The 21,732-nt window shown below is 46.1% G+C and overlaps 1 protein-coding gene across 7 annotated transcripts in view; it reads right to left on the bottom strand.

Moving 5' to 3' along the window:
• Positions 1-21,732, bottom strand: part of RBMS2 (RNA binding motif single stranded interacting protein 2) — a 65,700-nt gene that overhangs the window by 10,038 nt on the left and 33,930 nt on the right. For 3 of the 7 annotated variants that reach the window (XM_007428268.4, XM_088138160.1, XM_088138159.1), the window contains exons 2-13: positions 20,823-21,016; positions 15,886-15,944; positions 15,006-15,097; positions 13,190-13,347; positions 10,716-10,795; positions 8,325-8,440; positions 7,881-7,927; positions 7,626-7,719; positions 6,736-6,786; positions 2,977-3,090; positions 2,808-2,888; positions 1,664-1,750 (exon numbers count right to left, since the gene is read on the bottom strand). In XM_007428268.4, the coding sequence (XP_007428330.1) occupies positions 1,670-1,750; positions 2,808-2,888; positions 2,977-3,090; positions 6,736-6,786; positions 7,626-7,719; positions 7,881-7,927; positions 8,325-8,440; positions 10,716-10,795; positions 13,190-13,347; positions 15,006-15,097; positions 15,886-15,944; positions 20,823-21,016 (1,167 nt within the window). In that variant the 3' untranslated portion in view covers positions 1,664-1,669. The remainder of the gene's footprint in view (positions 1-1,663; positions 1,751-2,807; positions 2,889-2,976; positions 3,091-6,735; positions 6,787-7,625; positions 7,720-7,880; positions 7,928-8,324; positions 8,441-10,715; positions 10,796-13,189; positions 13,348-15,005; positions 15,098-15,885; positions 15,945-20,822; positions 21,017-21,732) is intronic. The other 4 variants (XM_007428271.4, XM_007428269.4, XM_007428270.4 and 1 more) reach the window with 4 other exon arrangements.

Raw genomic sequence — 21,732 nt, 5'->3', positions numbered from 1 at the left:
CAGGAGCTAGGCCTGTTCCTGGGACTAGAATGAGATTTTGCATCCTATCCCAGTGAGAAGTTTGATTCCTCTTTATTCTTGGAGCTCAGGAGGTAGGACAGCCTCCACTAACCTGGCTGATTCCCAGATGTGCAGACTTCAACTCCCAGAATTCCCCAGTCACCACAGCTGAGAATTCTGGGAACAAAGGCCACACTTGGACTGTGCCCAGCTAGAGAAGGCTCAGGTAGAGAAATGCTCTGTGGAACATGATGTGGAGACTCAAGTCCCAGGATCGCTCTTGGGCTTTCTGTTTCCTAGGGACGCAAACATGATTACACCATTTTTTCCCCAAGCCCTAAGTGGAATTTGATCCCTTTCTCCTGTGTTACAGGCAGTTTCCACAATCAGTGTGGCCCCTTCCTTGGACTGCATGTCTAAACTGCCTTCCCTTCTCTGGGCAAGTTCTGCATCTTCTACCAGGTGAGCACAGGATGCTGTCAGCTCCCACAGGCCCAGGAAGGAATCAGAGGATCGTCTTATTTGGGCTTTCCTTCCAGCCCACAGCATGGTCAGTTTCAACCAGCAGCTTGTGAAAATAATAAAGGGGGTCCAAACAAATTCCTCTGGGGATGCCTGGTGATGGTTGACTGCTGGAGTTGGGGCGCTGTTTACATTTGGGAGCATGTGGCAGATGATATGGGAAAATGTTCCCCTCCATCTAAATTCCCCAGCCGTCTCTGGGAATATGGGCAACATCCCTGATGAACTGATCGATGGGCCTAATAGCTTTCATTTTGAAACCGTGTGTGTGTGTGTGTGTGTGTGTGTGTTTTCCCACTTCCTTTCTAGACCAAATTCCCCTGGGATGCACCAACCACTTTGTTTCCTTTCTCCTTTGGCTTATTTAGGAGTAACAGAGTAGCTCATCCTCCTGTCTGTCCTTAAAGGGTCTCAAGGCCCTTTTTATTCTCTTTCAGATTAAGCAGCAGGAAGAAGCACCACTCCACTACAAGCCTTGTGCTTGGCAAGTCTCTTTTGTGCTTTTTAGAAATTAAAGCCCACTTAAGCACAAGTCCCCAAACTGGCTTCCTGCAGTTACTTGAATCACACGGTGTGGTTTCTGACTTCAGGAGGGAAAATTGTTCATTTCCAAGCCACGCTTGCTGCCCCTCCGCAATAAAGAACAGGGAGGGGAGGACCCTAGATCTCACTTCCCAAGTGGCTGTGACTGGATGCTGTAGAAAGAGATGAAGTTCCCCAGTCATCACACTCTGACACAGTTCTAGTCAGTGCCCCAAGTCTCAAGGGCCACGCTAGCCTCCTTTCAGGAAGCTTCCTGGCATGTGGAGGAGACACAGAGAGCCAAATCCAGTTACGGGAGAAAATACCTTCAGTGGCCTCCTAACTCTTGCTTTCGTTTATCTTTCTCTCTGCACCTTGAAGTGGCCTTCTCTCATCTTGGGAGGAGAGATGACTCTATCCAGATTGCCTAGAAAATTACCCTGAGAGGGACCCTCCTGTGTTGTAGGCTCAGGGTCAAGGGTCAATGCCCAATGCCCCAGTCATGAGCCCTGTACTCAGTTATTTTCTGGAACCGGTGAAGGAGCAAGTGACCGATAAGAACGGACATGTCTCTGGAAGAAGAAGACTACTATATGCCAGTCCCCCCACCTGTCCTTACCTGTTGTTACTTGTTGTACTGATACGAGTAGGCAGCATGATCCGATGGAGACTCCACTGTCACGTGGCTCTGCTGGCCACTGTTCTCCTGTGACAAAATACCCATTGGGGGAATTGGGATGGCAACCATATCTTCCCCAAACCTTTCAGCCCCACTCAGATGAGCAAGGTCAAATTGCTACTTGGCTTGGTGGGGAACCAAACCTCTCCACTTCCCTCATTAAGAGCTCAATAGCTTGCAGTATGCCTTTTCTATCAACAGGAAACTGGCCTCCAGAGACTTCTCATCTTACCCACAACATAGACTCAGATCCCCAACCCTGTGATGTTACTCAGAGGCTTTCTCTGTTTTGCTTTCTCTTGGCTTAGAAAGACTCTGTGTTGCTGGGAAGAAAAAGGTTCAAGGGCTCTGGGGGAAGACATCAGTGTGTAGAGGCAAGAGCTCACTTCAGACAAGGGCCTGTTAATGATTAGTTGCCAATCAAATTCTGATACTAATTTAAGCTAGTTTGGTAGATATTGTCATCCAATGTTTGTATGCTATAGCTTTTAAAGCCAGAGGGTGGCTGTGAAGAAGAAGAAAAAGTCTCAAAAGTCATGGCAAGGGTGGTAGTGAAATATGGAACCTGAAACCCTCTTTCATTCCTGAATATGTAAGGGATGCACTTTCAAAATCTATAAAAAATGCACTTGATTTCCACCCACCCACCCACCCACCCATGGTAACCTGCTCCTGTTTATTGGAACCACACAAAACCAAAATGTGTTATCAGTGCAAGATGAACAATCTCTGTATAGGCATGTGATTCATCCCAGACAATATACAGCCCAGAGGCTGAGCTCATACAACACACCAAATCCCAAACTCAAGTTAATAAACCATAATTGCTGTGTTCACATAACATGTTATGCTGCTACCCCACCCCACAATATAATGGCTTAACACAAAAGTGAATTCCCATAGCATGCTAAGACAAGGGTTGAGTTCCCGGAAGAAACTGAGCCATAAATTTCCCATCCCCACTTTAGCCTACTCAAAGATGTTACGTGAATTCAACATGTGGTATGCATTTTTGTGTAAAGGCATAAATCTGTACCAAGGAAGGATTCCTAATTTAGGCAGAAAGGACAAAAAGGCCTCTTACCTCAACTGCGACACTAGAGGAAGGCACCGGTGTATACTGGGGGATATAGGCTCCTTGCATAGCTGCTGCTGCTGGCATATACTGGTAAGAAGGAGAGAAGATATCAAGAGGCTGCAGCAGGCCTGGGCCTCAGCCCCACAGAAAAGGGAAGGAGAAAAGGGGTCCTTACTGTGCCAGCACTGCTGAGGGACAGATGGCCCAGCTGTTGGGTTAGAGGCCCCATCATGGAAGTGGGCTGGATGGAAATGGTGTGGTCCATGGCAGGTGTGAGCACCGTCCCCTGCTTGGCAACAAAATATTAAGTGAGTAAAAGAGAGTAACATTACAGACAAAATGGTAAGGTAATGAAGGGGTGAGTCTATAAACTCCCAAGAGTTGCGCTGTGCACTAAAATAGATTCTGGTATGAAAGTACTCCATTTCCCAAAAGTTCAAATGGAAGAATAATTAGAAAAGGTGGGACATGCTGATTAGCACCACAGGCGATACAGCGCTTTGAATTAGAAGCAAAAAAGATTTTCCCAATGGGTAGTAAAGCAAACTAGTTGTTGCTTAACGCAGATGAGACAGAAGCGTTCCTGGTCAGTCACATTTCCAAACAAGGAATTGTTAAGTGCCTTGATCTCCATTTGGGAGGGAAAGGTAGAACAGAACTCTGTTAAGCCAATGAGCACTTTTCCTAGCTTCTTTTAACTATATAATCCACCCACCCCATTTCTATACCACTGAACTGTACGTCTCACAGCAGTTTATAATAATGAAACCTCCCAAAAACCAACAAGAAAACCTTAAAACCGACAGCCCAAATGATGAAAAAGAAAGTAATAAAGCTACAATAAAACAGGCACTCTCCCCAGCCTGGCTGACATCAAAAGCCCGGTGGAACTGTTTAGCCTGCAAGAAAGGATGTGCCCAATCTCACTTCCAGAGGGAGGCTGTTCCGCAAGGTGGGGGCCACCATTGAGCAACGTCATCTCTGGCTCCCACCATCCTCACCTCTTGAACCTCACCCCACCTCCTGAATATCTTCAGGACACTCCAGCCCCAAACTGGGATGAGTGTATTGGATGGGATGGTTCTACTACCTTGACTAGTGTTCCACTTTGGTTCCCCCTGAGGAAGGGTTTAAAGGTTTAAGTTCAAAATAACCCCTTGAACTGAACCCTGCTGGAACACCTACAGCATTGGTGCTGTAGCAGCTCTCAACCACTTGCACCAATTGCAGCTTCTGAGTAGTCTTCAGAGGCAGCCCTGTGAAATGCCATTTCATACAGCTTGCAGGCCACTCTTAGGCCCTGCTGGGTAGGTAACACACTGGGCCTTTTTGCAATAAGAGTTCTTACAATACATGGGAAGAGACTTATTCCTAAGCAGCCACACACCCAATTGCTTCAGCACTCTCAGAAAGGAGAGGCCACGTTCAGGACCAAAAAGACAACATGCAACCTTGCTTAACACTGTACACACACATATACAGTAGCAGGCCCCTCTCCAATTCACATTACATTTCTCCCTCCCCTAGAGCCAACACCCAAAAGACTGGATAACAAATCCTCAACAATACTGTATGCTGTCATACACTGTCTGGCTCGCCTGCCTTGCGAATGGGGCGTAATAGTAACAATCTCTCAGCTGCTGTTCTGCTTTTTGCAGCAATTATTAACTTTATCTACAAGCAGAATAACTTTGTGAAATGTTTTAGATCAAAGACTGGCACTTCCATACAGTCCTTTGCAGCACTTCCAAATCAGCATCAGATCTCTATATTCTTTGTGTTCGGCAGCTGAGCGGATTTTTTTTCTGGCTCTGTGGTGGTGATGCAAAATGGCAAGCGAATGTTATTTCCATCTGCAGGGAGGGAGCTCTGCAGAGCTTACAGGTGGTCCCCTTTCCCATTGGCGAGATTTCTTTCCTCACTCTACCTCCTGATTTCTGGGCTTCAACTGATTTGGTGTTCCATTCATAGGTCCTTAAAAGGGAAAGGTGGCTTAACAAATTTGCAGATCCCTCTTTACAGCAAGTACTCTGATTTTTTAATTTTTTTTTGGCATACGGCCAGACAAATGCACACCATTCTTCCAAGTACAGTTTAAAATGCATTTGGGGGCTATCTGGGCTACGCTGACTCTTTGCAGATCCTGTTAAGTGGCATGGTAGCCCTGAGGATACAGGCTGGGGTAAAAGTCTGTGTTTCTATCTTCTTTTGGCTGCTTGGATGTGTTTTTTAAGTTTGGGGATGGGGTTTAGGGCATGCTGTTTCTTTTCTTCCATTTTGTGTGGGGTCATGGCAAGGGATTGTTTCTGCCCCAGGGCAATTTTTCTATCTCCTTTCTTCATAGGCTACCTTTAGCAGCCTGCTCCTTCTACTTGTCTACAGCCACTTCACCCTCTCCTCCATCCTCCCCACGCACAACCATGGATACAGTTACTGGGAAAAGTGCTTAGCTGCAAAACTGCCAGCCAGCTGTCCTTTCATCATCACAGCTAGCAGCAGACTCTTAAAAGCAACAGGAGCATGGTAACTTGGTGGCTTTGCAGTTACCTTTTATAGCAACTGTTCAGTTTTTTAAAAATATTAATTTCTTTGCAAGCAGTCAGACAAGTGCATACAATGTACATTAGGAAAATATAGACAGTGTATGACACGTATGAGCTATTTATGTATTTCTAACACAAGTAGCTTTGGGTCTGGCTCTGGGATCCAGAGATTTTTCATTTTTAACTCTTGACAGAGTAGCGCTCCCCCAGAGTTGGTATACAACTTGAGAGTCCTCTTGGACTCAGGTTCCTACTCAAAGAACAGGTAGCAGTCACAGCTAGGGGGACTTTTGCACAAATCCATCTTGTACACCAACTGCACCTGTTCCTGGACCAGGAGGCTCTGTTCATGGGCACTCATGTCTTAGTCCTTTCTTGAACTACTGCTATGTGCTCTACTGGGGCTGCCCTTGAAGAACACTTGGAAGCTTCAGGTGCTCCAGAAGGCAGTGGGGGGAACACTTCTGGGTAGACCAAGGTTCACCCATGCTATATCACTCTTGTGCCAGCTGTACTGGTTCCCAGCACACTTCCAAGTGCAATTCAAGGTGCCAGTCATCACCTTAAAGACCTGCATAGCACAGGGCCAGGTTATTTGTGGGATGCTCTCCCTGAGAGTTTCTGCCCATTCCACCAGATCTGAAAGGGTAGGCACACTCCAGGCCCTCTCCATTAAACAATGTCATCTGGAGGGACCTAGGAGACAGGCCCTCTCTGTTGCAGCACCTGCCCTATGGAACAGCCTCCCCCTGAAGATCCATAGGGCCCCCACCCTCCTGGCCTTCCAGGAACCTGTGAAGAACTGGCTTTTCCCCGGGCCTTGGGCCAGGAATTTAGCGGAGCACTGACTGAACTGTTCTTGCTGCTGCTGCTGTTATGCACTCTGTTGTTCATCAGCTGGATAAAGGACCCCATTGGTTCTCTCCACTCCAAGATCATAGCTGCAAAGGTGACTGCAAAGCTTGCTTCAGAGTTATCTGGGGCTTTTATGCACTGCAGCCCTAAGCTGCTAGTTGCCACCTAGAAATGAAGCTAGCTTAAGAAATCCCTTTCTGGATTTTGACCCCTTTCTCCGCTTTGGTCATAGTAATGTCCTAATGTTCTGCCTGGACCACTTCCCTTCCTGATTGGATTCCCCTGCTTCTTTACCTCTCTTGGTCCAGTAAGACAAAAAAACCCCACACCGTTTAATAACTTTTCCTGTCATTTTGACTAGAAAAGGAGAGTGCCAAAAGTCTTGTCAGTTTCAAAACAAACAAAAACAAGTCCAGCTTTCACTGCTCCATCTAAATTCACAATTAAAGGGCCTAATTAGCACTATGAGAACATTTGCAACATTTTTTAAGAACCCCAGATAGGCAGGTAGGTAGCTTGGCAGAAACAGTTCTCACCGTGGGCTGCATGAGGTATGACTGATGGTGCATCCAAGATGGACTGTGGACCTAGAATAAGATAGCATGTTTTACACGCAGTCTCTTGGTAAAACAATCCTGAAAAGTAGATCAGTGGAGTTCTTTATCCCCCTGTCATGGAGGAGGCTGAGCAACAATATCCAAGTGATGCAGGTGAGATTTCAACCCAGGATTTCTGGTTCACAGCTCACATCTTTAGGCCCATGTAGACTTTTCTGTTTAACTTTGCTTGCCCCACCCTGGGTTCCTTCCTAAAATCTGGGTTCCAGACTACGACTCCCATGATCTTTGAACATGGGTCATGCTGTTTGGAAGGCCACTTTAAAAGCAGACCACAGTTTCAGCAAATAGGGGTTTTACATTTAGAGTAAAAGGAAGGCATAGGCAGCAGTAGCTAGTCTCTCTCTCTCCCTATCCTACCCCTCCCAATAATTTATTACACTACTTTTTATCTAGACAAGCTCACTTCTGCTATCTCAGCTGAACAGAAGATACAGCAGGAAAGTCAACCAGAATTACCTGTGCCATTTGTTCTAAAAATCAGACATGCCTTCTCATTTTTCCCTGATGGGGAAAGACTTGGGATTAAACAAATACATCAGCCCCTGTCCTGTTAGTCTGGTCCTCCACAATATTGTCACATCATTTCTTAACACGTCTGACTCATTAATAGTCACCAAATCCATGTTAAGCATGGAATTTCGTTATTGTATATGGCCAACACACCAATTTGTTGTCATTTGCAGGGAAGAACAGAAAGACTGCCTCCTCCTTCCCGTTCTTGGTACAGCCATTTCCAAGCTCTCATCTCTTGTAGTGGCACATGTCCCAGTTTGTCTTCTCCAGGATTAGGTGCCAAAGGGACATACCTGGTAAGAGGAAACAGGTGATGGGAGATAAGGGGAGAGCGCAGTCTGGGCAATCATCCTGTTCGGGGCCAGGCTGTAGGGCGTTGTATAGAACCTGCAGAGAAAATAGGGGCAGCCTGTTAGGTCTGTCCAAAAATTGAGAGAGGTCTCAACAGACCTCTCTTCCCGCTGGTTTCCATGCAGGTTTAATTCTGCTAGGCCCCATCAATGAAAATATTACTGACAAAAGGTGAAGGCACAAGAGCAAAAACATACCCGTTTTGTAATGCTGTTGTAGGGTCATAAGTCAAGGTCATCCCACCCTGCAGGAAACAATAGTTAGTTCATATATGGCTCATGCCTTTTCCTGTTCCCCAGTGCACCAGGTTCTCAGCTCAATGAAGCAGTAGTTATTATTTTACCTTTCTAGGGACAAGGTGAAAGCCTTATCCAGGCCAGTAGAAAGCCTGTTCTCTCATCCAACTTAGTTGGCTTGTCAGCCCTTAGAGAGGTTCTCCTATCACTAATCTCAACCTGCACAACTGGTGACCAGTCCACAAAATCCAAAGGGAGACATGTGCAGCCAGTTTGCTTAGGAAGTTCCATGCCAGCAGCAAACATGTCAAATAAATTTTTTATCAAGTTCTTGTTGGGCCACCATATATGGCCAAAGGCTATTCTGTGCCTGCTGAAGCCCTCAAATCTCCTACTGACCCCCACCTTTACCGTATCACTTTCCCTTGGCCAGGCTCGTCCATTCTGCACATATTTGCCCTGATTCTGACGCTTCTTCTGGCCACCATCAGCAAATTTGCAAAGCAGTGGATCTGGAGGAGCTGTAGAAAAAATAAAGCTGGGATTAGCACTGGGACCTTTTGTTATTACAGATCTGGACTGTCCTAGTTTGGAAGATGTTCCTAGGACTCAGTGCTCTCTCAATGCACTTGAATCTAAACCTAAAACCTCCTCTTCACAGCTGACTTGATATGCACGCTTGAATTCCACTTGGCCCACCCCTTGTGTACTCATTAACATGACACTACTTTATAGCAGTAACTGCTATATCAACCATGGTAGCCTTGAAGATCCAGAGTGGACAACCATGGCTGATCACACTGGACAAAGACCTGCTGCAACTCATCCTTTCTTCTTCTCCTTTATTTCATCCCACCTCTGAACCACAGATACCTTCTGTTTCACCCTTCACTGGGCACATCGGAGAATGAAACCTTCTGCAATTGTTCAGGATCTATAATCTACCAGCTGTGCCCAGGTGAAATCAAAAGAGCTAGTTAGCATCAATTCTGTGACTTCTACGAGCCCCTCTGCAAATTTTTATTCTAATATCAGTGTTAGGCATAGTAGCATTTTGTAGTGAATGCTACAGCCTGCATCCACAGTTCGTGTGGCCAAGGCAACTTTCCATTTAGAACCAGACTTGCAGACTTCAGGGTCATGCTTCTGTTTCCCTTGAACTTTGTGGTTAACCTTCCTTCTGGTTGCCAAGCAACTACTATCTTCTCCCACAACTGGGAGAGTGTATACAGCTATATAGCACCTCTGAATTGCTACCACATGAGTAGCACTTATGTAGAGGAGACTACTCCTGCTTCTCAACACTGGGCCCTTGGCCAACATGCCAGAAGGGCCAGCTGATACCTGCACCAAAATCAAGGAGCCCTCTATTCTGTATGTATGTATTGGGGGGTGGGGGGCCAAGGCATGGGCACTTTGGAAAAGCAGCTTATTAAAATAGCTTGTCAGAGAGGAGGCAAAAAGTAGTTGGACAGACATGCTTCTTTATGGGTCTGTTCCAATCATATATGCTTCTGAGTGGAGTGGCTGTGTTCCCTCTCCCCAAATTCAGTTTTGTTATGCAGCCTAGTTTTATCCCAGCCTACAATGGAGAGTCTGTAGCTGTAGCCATTATGGTGTTGAGCTTCTATCATGGACTTGTTCAACCACTTCTTTGACACAAAGATCATTTAGGTGATTTTGGGATAGTTACCCTCTCTCAGCATAATCCATTTTACAAGTTTATTGTTGTGGGAATAAAGTGAAGGTTCAATCTTCATGTAAGCCCCTGGAGTGTTCACAGAAAATTTAGGATATAAATACAATGAACAACCTCACCACCACCAAGAAACAATCTATAGAAGACAGCAAAGGGAAGGGAGCGGAAGATAGTGCAATACTGCATTTATTGTACATGATCAACTGATCACAGCCTGGAAATGGCAAGAAAGCCCTGGTCCTTTTGGGAATTCACTGACTTATTTGAGATGTGAATGAGGTGGACACAAGTAAGGAAATAAAGATGTCCCACTTATAAGAACCTTTGTTGGAGTGAAGTCAAACCATTCCACCATTCCATAAGAACCACACTAAAATACTACTCCACGGAAAAAGTATGATTCCTTAACTCTATCTGCTGATCTGGATCTAGAACAGCAGTGTGTGCTATTCTGGATCTTCCCTGAACGGACCCCTACCACCCTCTATCAGTGGGCTGCACAGCTGCTAGGTATTTATGAAAGGTATCAATTTTAATTGCTGGCTACCTCATTGGGTCTTGCACACGGGCTGTCAGACTTTCACAGGCACCTCTACTTAACTGGAAAATCTGATGGTAGTTCCTGTCCGTACGCATGTGATCTGAACATTTAGCCAGGGGTGAATGGTACTACCTCGTACTAAAATCATGACATCATGGTTGAGAACTTTTTCTCATCTAGTGCTGGCCCTCTCGAACCAACTGCTGCCAGAGTTATGCCCAGGAGTCTAATTTATCAGTATTTAAAAAGGTGCTAAAACCTTTCTTTTTATGGGGGTTTGTGAAGCTGGTTTAAGTATTAATTCTTTGTATAAAAATGCTTCGTTGTTTAGATATAACTTCCAACAATTGTTTTAAAAGTTATGGGCCATTCACGTTACTGAATCCCTATACAGTAGTCGTGACCTTAATTGCAGTATAAGGAATTACTATACTAATGTCCTGATGTTGTATTTTATTATTTTGTATGGTGCCCTTTTATAAGTGCAAAAAAAAAAAAACTATTATTCCTCTAGCAAGGAACCAATCCACCCTTGCCCTTAGGGTACTCTTCTCACCTGGGACCCCAGGAGGCGTCTTGATATATTTGCCATTGAAGTGAGTGATGATGGCTTCACACTTTTCTGTAGACTCCATCCTGGAGAAGCAATGAAAAGAAAGTGTCCATGAGGCTGGGATGGAGAAAATGGCAAATGTTTTTATGCAGGAATAAGCAGGGAGAAGAATGTGCTGTCTAACAAGTGTTGTTGAATTCCAGGTCCCTCCGACGTAGGCAATACAGCCATCAGGAGAGATGGTTGGACAACCTCAGCAAGATGTCTAGACAACCTGCTCCTGATAGATGGGGCATGCAGTTCAAAATATAGTAGATGTGAGGGTTGCCAACTCATAATTCCTATGGAAAAATCCATCAGCTGACACTTTGCTCCATGAAGAGGAGCTGAACTGAAAAATAGCCCCATGTCCTGAACATCTGCTTCTATTTAAAGGGCCTGGCAGAGAAGAGGGGACAGGGGCACTCGGGTGGATACTTGAGGGAGAATACTGTAATCAGAAATCCAGGTACCTACCTTTCTTTTATGCTCAGAGACTTGCATTTTAAGAGTGATATGGTGAGCATCAGTATTTGGAAAAGTTAGATAGGAATTAACTGCCCATGTGATTCCCCTATAAACTAATCAAGATTCAGCAAAGTCTAGAAATCACATCTGGAAAATTTATGAAATAGCCCATTCCTAGGCAACATTTCCTTGGGGAGATAACTAAAAATCAATCCAAGAATGCAAAATTCGACATCAGAATTAACCTAAACCATGTAAACCAATCCACTTGGTTTTGAAATGCAGCAGTTTCCTGATCACTAGTGGGGTATAAATTTATGACTCCAGGTAGATCCAGTACTGCAAGGAGCTCTCAAAATGCTGGCCTGTGCTTCCACATTGCTGTGCTATTGGGATTAAAAACCTGGTTCGTTTGCTTTCCCTCTTAGCCTTCTAATACTACTGGACAGGCATCTAAGGAGGAGAATACCTTAGAGCTATAGCATTTGGCAGAAGTGGGAGAGCAAAGTGGCTTTGACAGACAGATAAAGTAGTGAAAATAATTGCTGTAGTTTCTCTCCTATCTTCATGAGGACCCCCCTTCCAGTACAACCAGCCAGAGGAGACAGGAATATATAATTAGCCAACCATTGCTAATTCTACCTAATAGTCCAAGTTTACTTCTTCAAGTATGATAAAGGAGGTGAATATGGAGGACCCAGGCTCTCTGCTGCAATGTGGACATCTGGCAGCAGGGGGTGCTGTAGGATAAGAGAAAATGGCCAAGCTAACTCAGGAAAGGGAGAAGATGGAACACAATGGCCCACCCAGGTGGGTGTTTGAGCAGCGTTAGGCATACCTATGCCTAAAGGTAGTTACAGAGTCAGAGAAATCCTTTGCAGTGAGCTTGGGTTGGGAACCAAATGCCCACAGATGTATTTTCCTCCTTCTCAGCAACAATGCTCAACATCACTGTTATAAGCATCAGGGAAGCTTTGACTTTAAATAGGATCGATGGTGCTTCTACCTTCCAGCAATCCTGTTCCAGATCAAGCCATTTCCAAATCATTGGTTCTCTGCTACCAGTTTTTCTCCCCTCCCTTCTCAAGCAATTGGCTAAAGATCTTGCTTCTCCCTAGTCTGCTAAACTGCAGACTGAACAGCAGTTGGGTGCTGTAGGAAAAGTGGAGGAGGTAACCTAGGCCTTTATAGTCCACCTTAAAACACCTGAGAGGTTTCTTTGGCCCACAAGTTACCACATGTTGTAAGGCTTTAGGACAAAGAGCACCGTGAAGTTCAACTTATTCTTTCTGTCTGCTGAAAATGGAAATGATTCATTTTGAGTGTCAGTGTTCCACCATCTTTCACTGCAGCCTATCTTAATCTTTCAATCAGTTCAGGAACACTCGGTGATGTCGTAATGGCATATTTAGGGAAGGAGAAACTGGAAAACACACAACACAACAGTCCCAACCTACACCGTGAGCTGGGCTAAAATAATACGGCTTCAGAGACATGTAGAAAAACTTCCACAGAACAGCCTAATCCCTGGCTGAACATAATGTCCATCTCCAGTCCAGGTTAACCAACTCAGAAGAGGGAAGCAACAGCTATTCCAGCCTGATGGTACATAACTTCCTTAAGCTTAGGAATAGGACATGGTAGGTGTAGAAAGGCAAATATCCATCACCTCCTTGAACCAAGAGGGAAATATTTGCAAATGCTCAGCGTATTTGCACATGCTCCATGCATAAAGGAGTATTTGACCAAGCAAATCTCTGTGCAGGTATTCTTACAGAAAATCATCCTTGGGCAAAGGAATGGTTCAAGGCTCATGTTCACATTTCTGAGGGTTCCCTGAGTGAACATAGGCTACGGGTACAGCATCAACATGCCTATCTATCTTTTTAAACTACCACCACTGTGCAGGGCTGAAGAAATGTGCCGCTAAACAAACAATCCCAAACCCCGTCCCAGCCATCCTGTCTAACCTGGCAAAGCCAACTCCTCGGCTGGTGCCGCTGGCATCACGTAGGATACGTGTAGAGATGACTTGTCCAAATGGCTTCAGCATTGACTCCAATTCAGCCTCATCCATGCCCAAAGGCAAGTTTGACAGGTAGAGGTTGGTCGGATCCTGCTCCTGTTGCTATGGAAACAAGAAGTCAGGCTGTTGCCTAGCAATAGTCCATCCCATCCTGGGGACCCATTCCTTTTGGACTGTCCCTTCCCTTCCTGAATGTGTCACCTGCCTCTGCTTGAGATGCTCGCTGCCTCCCTTTCTCTAGGCATACTGAGGCCTTTCCATCTATAAAGAGAACTCAAAATATTATCTCAGTACAGAAGCCCAGTTTCTGTTCTGGGCACCCCACCGGTGAGACTCACTGCTCTGAAACAGAATGAAGAGAGGCTGAGGCATTGGAAGGACCCGGCATCTGGGAGAGCAAGTGAGGCAGCAAACATGGCCCAGAGTATTGTTTGCTACATCACATACACAAGTGTGCTAACTGCAGGAACTGCACACTGTGAATGACATACGTGCCTTACGTGCATGTGGGGACACTGTGTTCTTTCCAAATAGATATTCTCAGACTGTCAAAGATGTTCAAAGGGAACCCCATCATTGGCCAGGCCTGTAATTTACCAAAATGTAGAGGATCACCGGTTCCCCACCCCTGATTACAGTGTAATTGACTGTGAAAAACTCTACTGGAACACCAGGGTATAACATCTGCGACCCATCAAATGTGAAGATACTCTTGGGTTAAGACAGCATCACTTATTTCCTACATGGAACCACAGTGATGAAGCTCTCTGCTTCCTTGATAGTGGCTGGTTTCAGCCTCTAGGAGGCTCTCTCTCTCTCCCCCCCTCCACCCCACTGGAGGGGAAAGAGAATCTGCACCTTGATTCAATACCAAATACCAAACTGCCAAACCATTCAAGCGACCATCCCCAACCAAATGATGGCACTGTAATTTCCAGAACATATTCCAACACATCTAGCAGGCACCAGTTTGGGGAAGGTAGAATTAAAATAACCAGCAAGATCCAAGAGGTGTGTGTTTGGAAAGGAATGAATATGTCATATATGTGAACAATTTATCTTCAATCTTTGACATTTCTAGTTTGAAAGGATTCTTGAAAAAAATATCTTTTTGCCTAAGAACTTGGAAAACTTGTGCCAGACCAAGTGGTCTGGCACAAGTTTTCCAAGTTCTTAGGCAAAAAGAGTGAGACTGAGGCAAAAAGACTTAGGCAAAAAGAGTGAGACTGAGTGATACTGGGAATTATTCTGGGATTCCAAGACCAGGATACTGGGCTTAATGGAGAAATAATTTGATGTGCTATGGTAGGGTCTCATGTAACAGCTGGGGTCTGATTCACATGTAATACTGAGATACACTGGCTGTGGGTGTTGCCCTTGCTTTGCTTAGGCTTTATCTGAATTATGGGTTGAATAGAAAACCTGAGTTCCTGCAGAATTTACCACCATGTCTACTTGTAGTGACTGTTCCCAGCACCACCACTCCAACACATGTTTTGAGGCACCCAAAGTGCCCTTGAAACACTGCTGTAATGCAGGGGAATAAACTCTGCAGAAAAGCCTCTCCCATCATGCTGCTGTATGTTGCAAAAGGCCAGGCTACAGGAAAGGTCTTGCTTGAACAGGGCAAAGTCACCAGAGACGTCTTGTTGGTGTAGCACTAGCATTTTAATGGTGATGGTTCTAATCTGGAAGATTCCCATTCTCATTGGTTGAAGTAAGGAGTGTTCTCCCAGGTAGGGCTGCAGCTCAAGGCTTACCTTGGCCATCTGGGCTTGGACCCCACTGGCCTTGAGTGCAGTCACGGCTTTCTGAGCTGCTGTGGGGCTGTCAAAATCCACAAAGCCATAACCTGTAGGATCAAGGAGAGGAAAGATAGGTGTGCTGACCTTGGAAGTCCCATTTCTAAGGTAATAAAATGCTTGCATAGGGAATTCTTCCTACAGCTCTCTACTTCTAGGTGAGTAGCAAAGAGACTCACCTCTGCAGCAGAGCAGAACAGCTCCCGCCTCACCCACCTACTTTTCATTCTCTGCTGCACCACACCCTCTTGCACACCACAATCAGCAATCATTCTGAGGGGCAAGACTAATGTTATCTGGTGGGTTAGCAAACATTGGCGCAAAAGCAAGAGAGGGAGGATCTGTCTCACTATTAGACCATACAGACTGCAAGATTCCCCTTCTCTTCTTCCTCTTCCCCCTCCTCCTCCTCCTCCTCCAGTTTATACTCTGAGTGGATGCTCCACCTTCCCTCTTCCCCAGCAATGTCTGGCATGACAGGAATGCAACTCCTCCCCCCCCCTCACCCTCATGCCAATAAACCATCCCCACCTCCAGACAGAGCCCATCCTCCTCAGGAAGCCTGGCCCTAGAATCCAGTTCTGAACCTGTCCTGTCCCCCAGCCTTACACAGGCTTCAACTTTAGAAACTGCAAACCCCAAACCTGTGAAAGAAAGAAACCCGAGAGATTTAATCCTCAGGCCACTGCAAGGATGCAGCGAAACATGACAGCTCTGCACTCCCCCTCTCAGAAACCCCAAGCAAAACCCGTGCCTGTATTCAAGTCCTCCTTCTCCCTCCAGGTACTACACAATATTTTCCATATGGAGCTGAGAATAGAATCCAGGCTGAGCTCACCTTTGCATTTGTTGGTTGTTTTATCCAGGATGGCCTTGGTGGAGACAATTTTGCCATATCTATGAGTATAGAAAGACATCAAGATAAGGGACAGAATTAGCACAGCTCTTACAGCAAGTTCAAGAAGTGGATCAATGTGGAACTACTGCTTGACCTTCCTGGAACATTTCTCCCTCACAGATTATTCCCCGTCCGCACCCTCACCCCAAGAGGACCTGAAAATAAAGTTTTTCTCTACTCAGGAATTGGAGCTGCTCTCCAATTAATTGGAGGACCACTACAGACCAGATGAGAATGTTTCATGGGCTGCATTTGGCCCTTGGTTCCCTACCCATGTCCTACAGAAGAACTGTAAATGGTTTATTCTTCACCATGACAACCAAGAAGCTAAAAGTGGCTAGAAAAGTTTATTCTGATTTATTAATCTCCTCAATATCTCTCTCCTCAGATTTGTAAGCTGAGCTGTACCATCTCTGTGATGGAACCCTTCGCCTGCTCAAGAAGGTGAATAAAGAAATAAATTTCAAAGTGGACATAACTGCACCTGGCATGGTCCTCCTTTTGCTACCATGCAACTGTTCATGGGAAAAGACCCACAGGAGCCCCTATTCGGAGAGAACCCTGACAAAAAGCCAGTTGCTACTTTTCTTGGCAAAAAAAGCTTGTGGGTCTCCCAGTGAATAGCCATGATGTTTGAAACTGAAGAACATATGGCTGGCATGTATCAGGGAAGCATGAGACAATCCCTCAGTGCATGGTCAAGAGATGTCCCTGTACGTTCATAGATATGGAGCAGCCTTGACAACTCGGTGTCAAAGAGGTACCATTAATTAATTGCAGGCTCTTTGAATTTCAAAGGTACCAGGGCACTAGCCCTGAGTCCAGAAGAATGGCAAAGTGATGCTGGATTTCACATGAAGCATTATAACAGGGCTGGGCGAGTTTGGTGCATGGAAGTCATACTCAAATGGCTTTGGGGGGGGGGGGTGAGGGCTACAGAGGGATCAGTGATACAAACTGGGAGGAGGCTGGCTATGCACCAGGATGGAGCTAAGCTTCCATTTTTGAGTGGGAGTTCTATATTTTTTTAAGACTATAAACCCTATTCCACCTCTGGGTGTCTCCAAATGGTGGGAAATCATGCTGCCCAAATTCAGTAATCATGAAGTCAGTATTTGGTAGCTTGGTCAGACATGGGCTTGAGAGCCTCAAAAAAACACTTTTGGAAGCCATGTTATGAGGTTCATAAGCCATGTTATGAGGTTCAACTTAAAAAGAAAAAAAGAAAGTCCACATTCCTAATTATAACTTACAAATAAATGTCACACTCTGCAAGAAGGGCAGTTCCTCACCAGATCTGAAATTCCAGTCTTGCACAATGCAATCCCAGACATACGGAATGCTAAGTCTGGGTGGCAGAACTCTCATAGACACATATAAAAGCATGGATGTTGTCCTTGCAGTAGTCTATTTTAAAACCTCGAAAGGTGAGAGCTGGGAACATTAAAACAGCCAAGGTGCTGTTCCTCACAGCTGAGGTAACCACCAGTCCTGGAGCTGGCAGAAGACTATACCAGCATAACATAAGCTGCCCCCAGCGGTGATCTCTATCCTGCCACAGGTATGATTCTGGCAAATGGTGGTGTTCTTATTTATGGGCATGCAGCGCCCACTAAAAATAGGATTAATAAGTTTTCTCCCGACTTGTTTCCTTCCCCTCCCACCAGGCACCACCAAGTGGTAGGAAAACACTTTTCTTAATGTGGGATAGGGATGAGGCAGAGGCAACTTTTGACAGACAGCTAAATCGGTGAATTGAGCCACCTGTCAAAACTTGCTTTGGTTTTGCACACATGTTTTGTACAGGTGCCTTCAAAGGGACCCAAGTATCAACTGACTCAAGCTAATTTCAAACGTGGGTTTAGAGCTGTTCTAGCCAGGCACTAAACCTGTGTTCAAAAGCGGCCTGAAGAACAGCTCACAGGGAAAGTTACACTGTGAAGCAGCAGAGAGAGGGCTGTCTCTCTCCTGCTTCACGATGAAGTCCACCCCACTCCACCCCCTGCCATTTAGGCTGATACAGATCACCAAGCCAGGGATCAGTTCGCTGGTACAGGATGGATTCTCTCTTGCTGCTTCAATGGAAAGGTTTTCGAAGAGGATGCCCAGGGACCAGAGGAGGGTGAGTGTGCAACAGGTGCCTGGCCAATCCTGCCCCCAGGGGTCGACTCACTGACACACGAACCAAACAGCTGGTGAAGTGCATCGGGCAGCACCCGTGTAAAAACCACTGTGGCTTGCTGAATGCTTAAAGAGGTAAATCCATTTTAACTCTGGAGCAGCTAAGGACAACTTTCAAACTACTTCAGGTAGGGATCATGGACAAAAGGAAGGCAGCACCATGAAGGCAGGGCCAGAGGAGATGGTCACCAGGACATGTTCCTGCCACCGTTTCCTCACGCAAGTTCTTCAGGCCGCTTTTGAACACAGGTTTAGTGCCTGGCTAGAACAGCTCTAAACCCACGTTTGAAATTAGCTTGAGTCAGTTGATACTTGGGTCCCTTTGAAGGCAAGTGAAGAAAGGCCCTGAAAGGTGCAGTGGTTATTCCAGCCTCCTCTGAGTGGTTCTGGGGTCATGAGAAACAGCCTTGGTGGTGGAATGACTCTAACAGGCTTTTTCTTTTATACCACTTCATTAACTTCCTATCACTATCCTGCGGGTGAGGGCACAGCTCAACCTTATGCATGCAATTCCTTGGGCCAGTCTTCCTGGGACAGAATTTAGCCTTAAATTCTTCCAGCCCATAACAAAACAAAACAAAACTGGTGCTAGTGCAAGCCCTGAATTAGTTTCCCTTTAAAAATAGCCAACTGACTCTGGCTTCCCCTCCCCTCCCCCCCAACTGCTGAGCCCTACAGAGTCCATCCCAGCTGCCCTCTGACCCCACCCGCAATGCTTCCTGTTCACCCCAAGCAGGATTTCCTGCCCAGGGAAGGACAAGCCCAGGAAATTCGACCGGCGCCAAGAACAGCCGAGTCCTGGCGCCTCCCAGCCAGGACTCAGGGGAGTCCAGCTGTGGGGTTTCAGAGTGAGATGAATCATGCTGAATGCTGTGGTTGTGGTCAGATCTCCAATGCCGGGGGGGGGGGGGGCTACTGCTTTGCAGATGTGGGAATTAGGGCCCAGCAGGAGGAGGGCACTGCACATAAAGGCTGCAAGATACAGGCAGAATCAAGAATGCAGCCCAGAATCCCCAGATCCCAGCCCCTGCCAATATTAGGCTCTGGCCTTGTTTCCTTCCCTTCCCTTCTGTCCTCCCCAAGCTCCCCGCTGTTGGCAGCTCTCATCCATGATCCCTTCTCTCACACTCAGCTGGGCAGATTCCTGGTATGAAGCAGGCGTGTTTGTCAAGTGTGGCTTTGGGGCCAGATCCAGCATTCCAGACCAGGGTGAGCTGAGGTAAACGAGGAACAGCCCCCTGCCCGCCCACCCACCCCTCCTGGCCTCCTAGCTTCAAGTACTGTAGTCTCGCTCAGTCTCCTTCTTGCAAGGCTTGGAGACGAAGAGTAGAGCAAACTGTGGCAGGCAATTAGGGAGCCACAGACTTCCCTATGTCAATATGTTGCTGCAGGCAATGTGTACGTGACTGCACTCCACTTAGCCCCCTTCAACTTTTTTTTTCCTCGGAAGTCGCTTTCAGAACTCTTTAGCTGGGAGTCAGCCACCTTCCCATCACTCTTTAGATAACTTGGAAAATCAGGGAGATACCAAAGTAACATTTCTTATCAATCGAGACTTGAATATTGGGCTGAGCTTCTGGAGGACATGGGCGTTCAACATGGAAACCACAGCAGTAAGATCTTAGGCTTTTGACATCCTTAAAACAAGGACACTGAATCACAGATTTCCACAAGGGTCCAAGAATCAGGTGATCCACAGCATAGCAGCACTCCAAACCTGATCAGCTTCCTACAAATAATGACCCTCCTATTCAGGCTGTACTTTAGTTTGAGGTACTGTAAAACCCAGAGCAGAAGGGTTGGATTCAGATCTGATGTTGCCAGCTTCCCATAGTCTTTCATCAAAGAGATGCAAAGAGCTGGGAGGAACTTACATTTATCCTAGTTTCTTGACTTCTCACCCAGAATATCCTAAATGGGCCAGGTAGAAGAATGCCAAGCTGTCGCCCATACACTTTCAGGCTTGGCTCCAGTTTAAGTTGCAGAATGAGGAAAAGGAAGGAACGGACATCAATGTGGATAGTCTCATGGCCTCGGCATAGGAACATGATCAGAATATGGCTTACTGTCTATGTTTCTTGGTAAATCATAGATTTTGCAGAGCTTGTTGCAACATCACTTGGGCCCATCTACCTTAGCAGGGAGAAGGAACATATCCTCTCCAAGAGCCTTTCCCCAACTTTGCCCAATCAAATTACAATAATGCACAAACCACGCCACTTGCACCTAAATATGTATAAAAAAAAATTCTGCTATGTCCCATATGACTGCCTTCATGTTGCCCCGTGAATGAGAGGCTTAATTCATCCTTAGCTGTACTGGCGTTACAGAACTATTTCCCCCTTTTTTCCACCTCTATCCAAGAGCAGCCTCAAGAGTTAGACAAGACAAGAGTTAACATAGACAAGTTAGGACTTGTCACCGTCACGGACTGTAGTGGCTTGAAAGAGAGGCCATAGTGGCAGGATAGGGATCAGCAATGGGGACACACATTTCATGTCGGTATAGTTTTTTGCTGAATTCAGGAAGGGTGGAGAGCATTCAGTACTGGGGATGGCCATTAAGTTCAATTCCCACTGGAAACAGAGTACTACAGACCAAGGTGCAGATGGCAAGCATACCACATTTGGCCCCTGGATCATTTACCTCCCACCGTATGACTGACCCTCAATGTTTCTTGGATCACAGTAACTTACGGTTGGCAGAGTTTGACAAGATCCTGATCGGTGGTACCAGGATGCAGGCCCCGGATATACAAATTGGTTTTGCTCAGCTGGTCCCCGCCACCTCCGCCACCACCTGGCCCGCTGCTGCTGCTGCTGCTGCTATTGTTGTTGCAGCTGCCACTGGGGCTTGGCGGTGCCATCTGCTGGGCCACTGAGACATAAGGCTGCATGGCAAGGAGAGAGAACTCATTAAGTGGTTGCTGGGACAGGCAAGGCAAAGACAGCTAGTAAGACAAGACTCCACTGCAGCTGACAAAAACACAGTGAAATGTGTGGAATTCCCATTGCATTCAGTCTAATTTTTCTTTCAGTTCTTCATAAATGGACAACTTTGACCTCTAATCACTGCGCGTATAAAGGAGCTGTAAGTTACATGTGTAGAATGCCTTGCTGAAAAGGTTCAAAGGTGGTAGACAGAAGAATTCTCTTGTCTCCTTTTGATACAAAGACCCCAGTTAATTTACTCACACTGGGTCTGCATCAGAGGGAGAGACCCTTGGGACAAAGATTTCTTCCTCTCATCTGCTTCCTAGACATGGAAGCATTTACAAGTTAAGTAAAACTAAAACATACATTTGTGAGATCAGAATGGGCCAGAGGAGGTTTGCTTCAGGGAATTTCAAGCCCCTTCCCCCTCACACCACCCATCCTGACCCAAAGCGGTCCCTGGTCAATTGCCTTCAGTCCCCGGATGGGGAGAAGTAAAGAGGTTTCCTCATCCAGGATGATCAGAAGTTCCACCCTCCCGATGGATCTGAACCCCTGAATGTAACAAAGGCCCCCAAACACTGCCACCATCAGAGAGGATAGCATAAAAGGAAGGGGGAAAAAAACAGCCTTGCTATCATTGGCCAAGACATCTTTGATGTCATAATCATAC

The sequence above is a fragment of the Python bivittatus genome, unplaced genomic scaffold (genome assembly GCF_059951505.1).
Source record: "Python bivittatus isolate LINGU-HERP-01145 unplaced genomic scaffold, Pbiv_v1 ctg000220_np1212, whole genome shotgun sequence".
Lineage (NCBI taxonomy): Eukaryota > Metazoa > Chordata > Lepidosauria > Squamata > Pythonidae > Python > Python bivittatus.
Note: the sequence above shows the minus strand (reverse complement) of the source record. Positions and strands in the feature narration are given on the sequence as shown.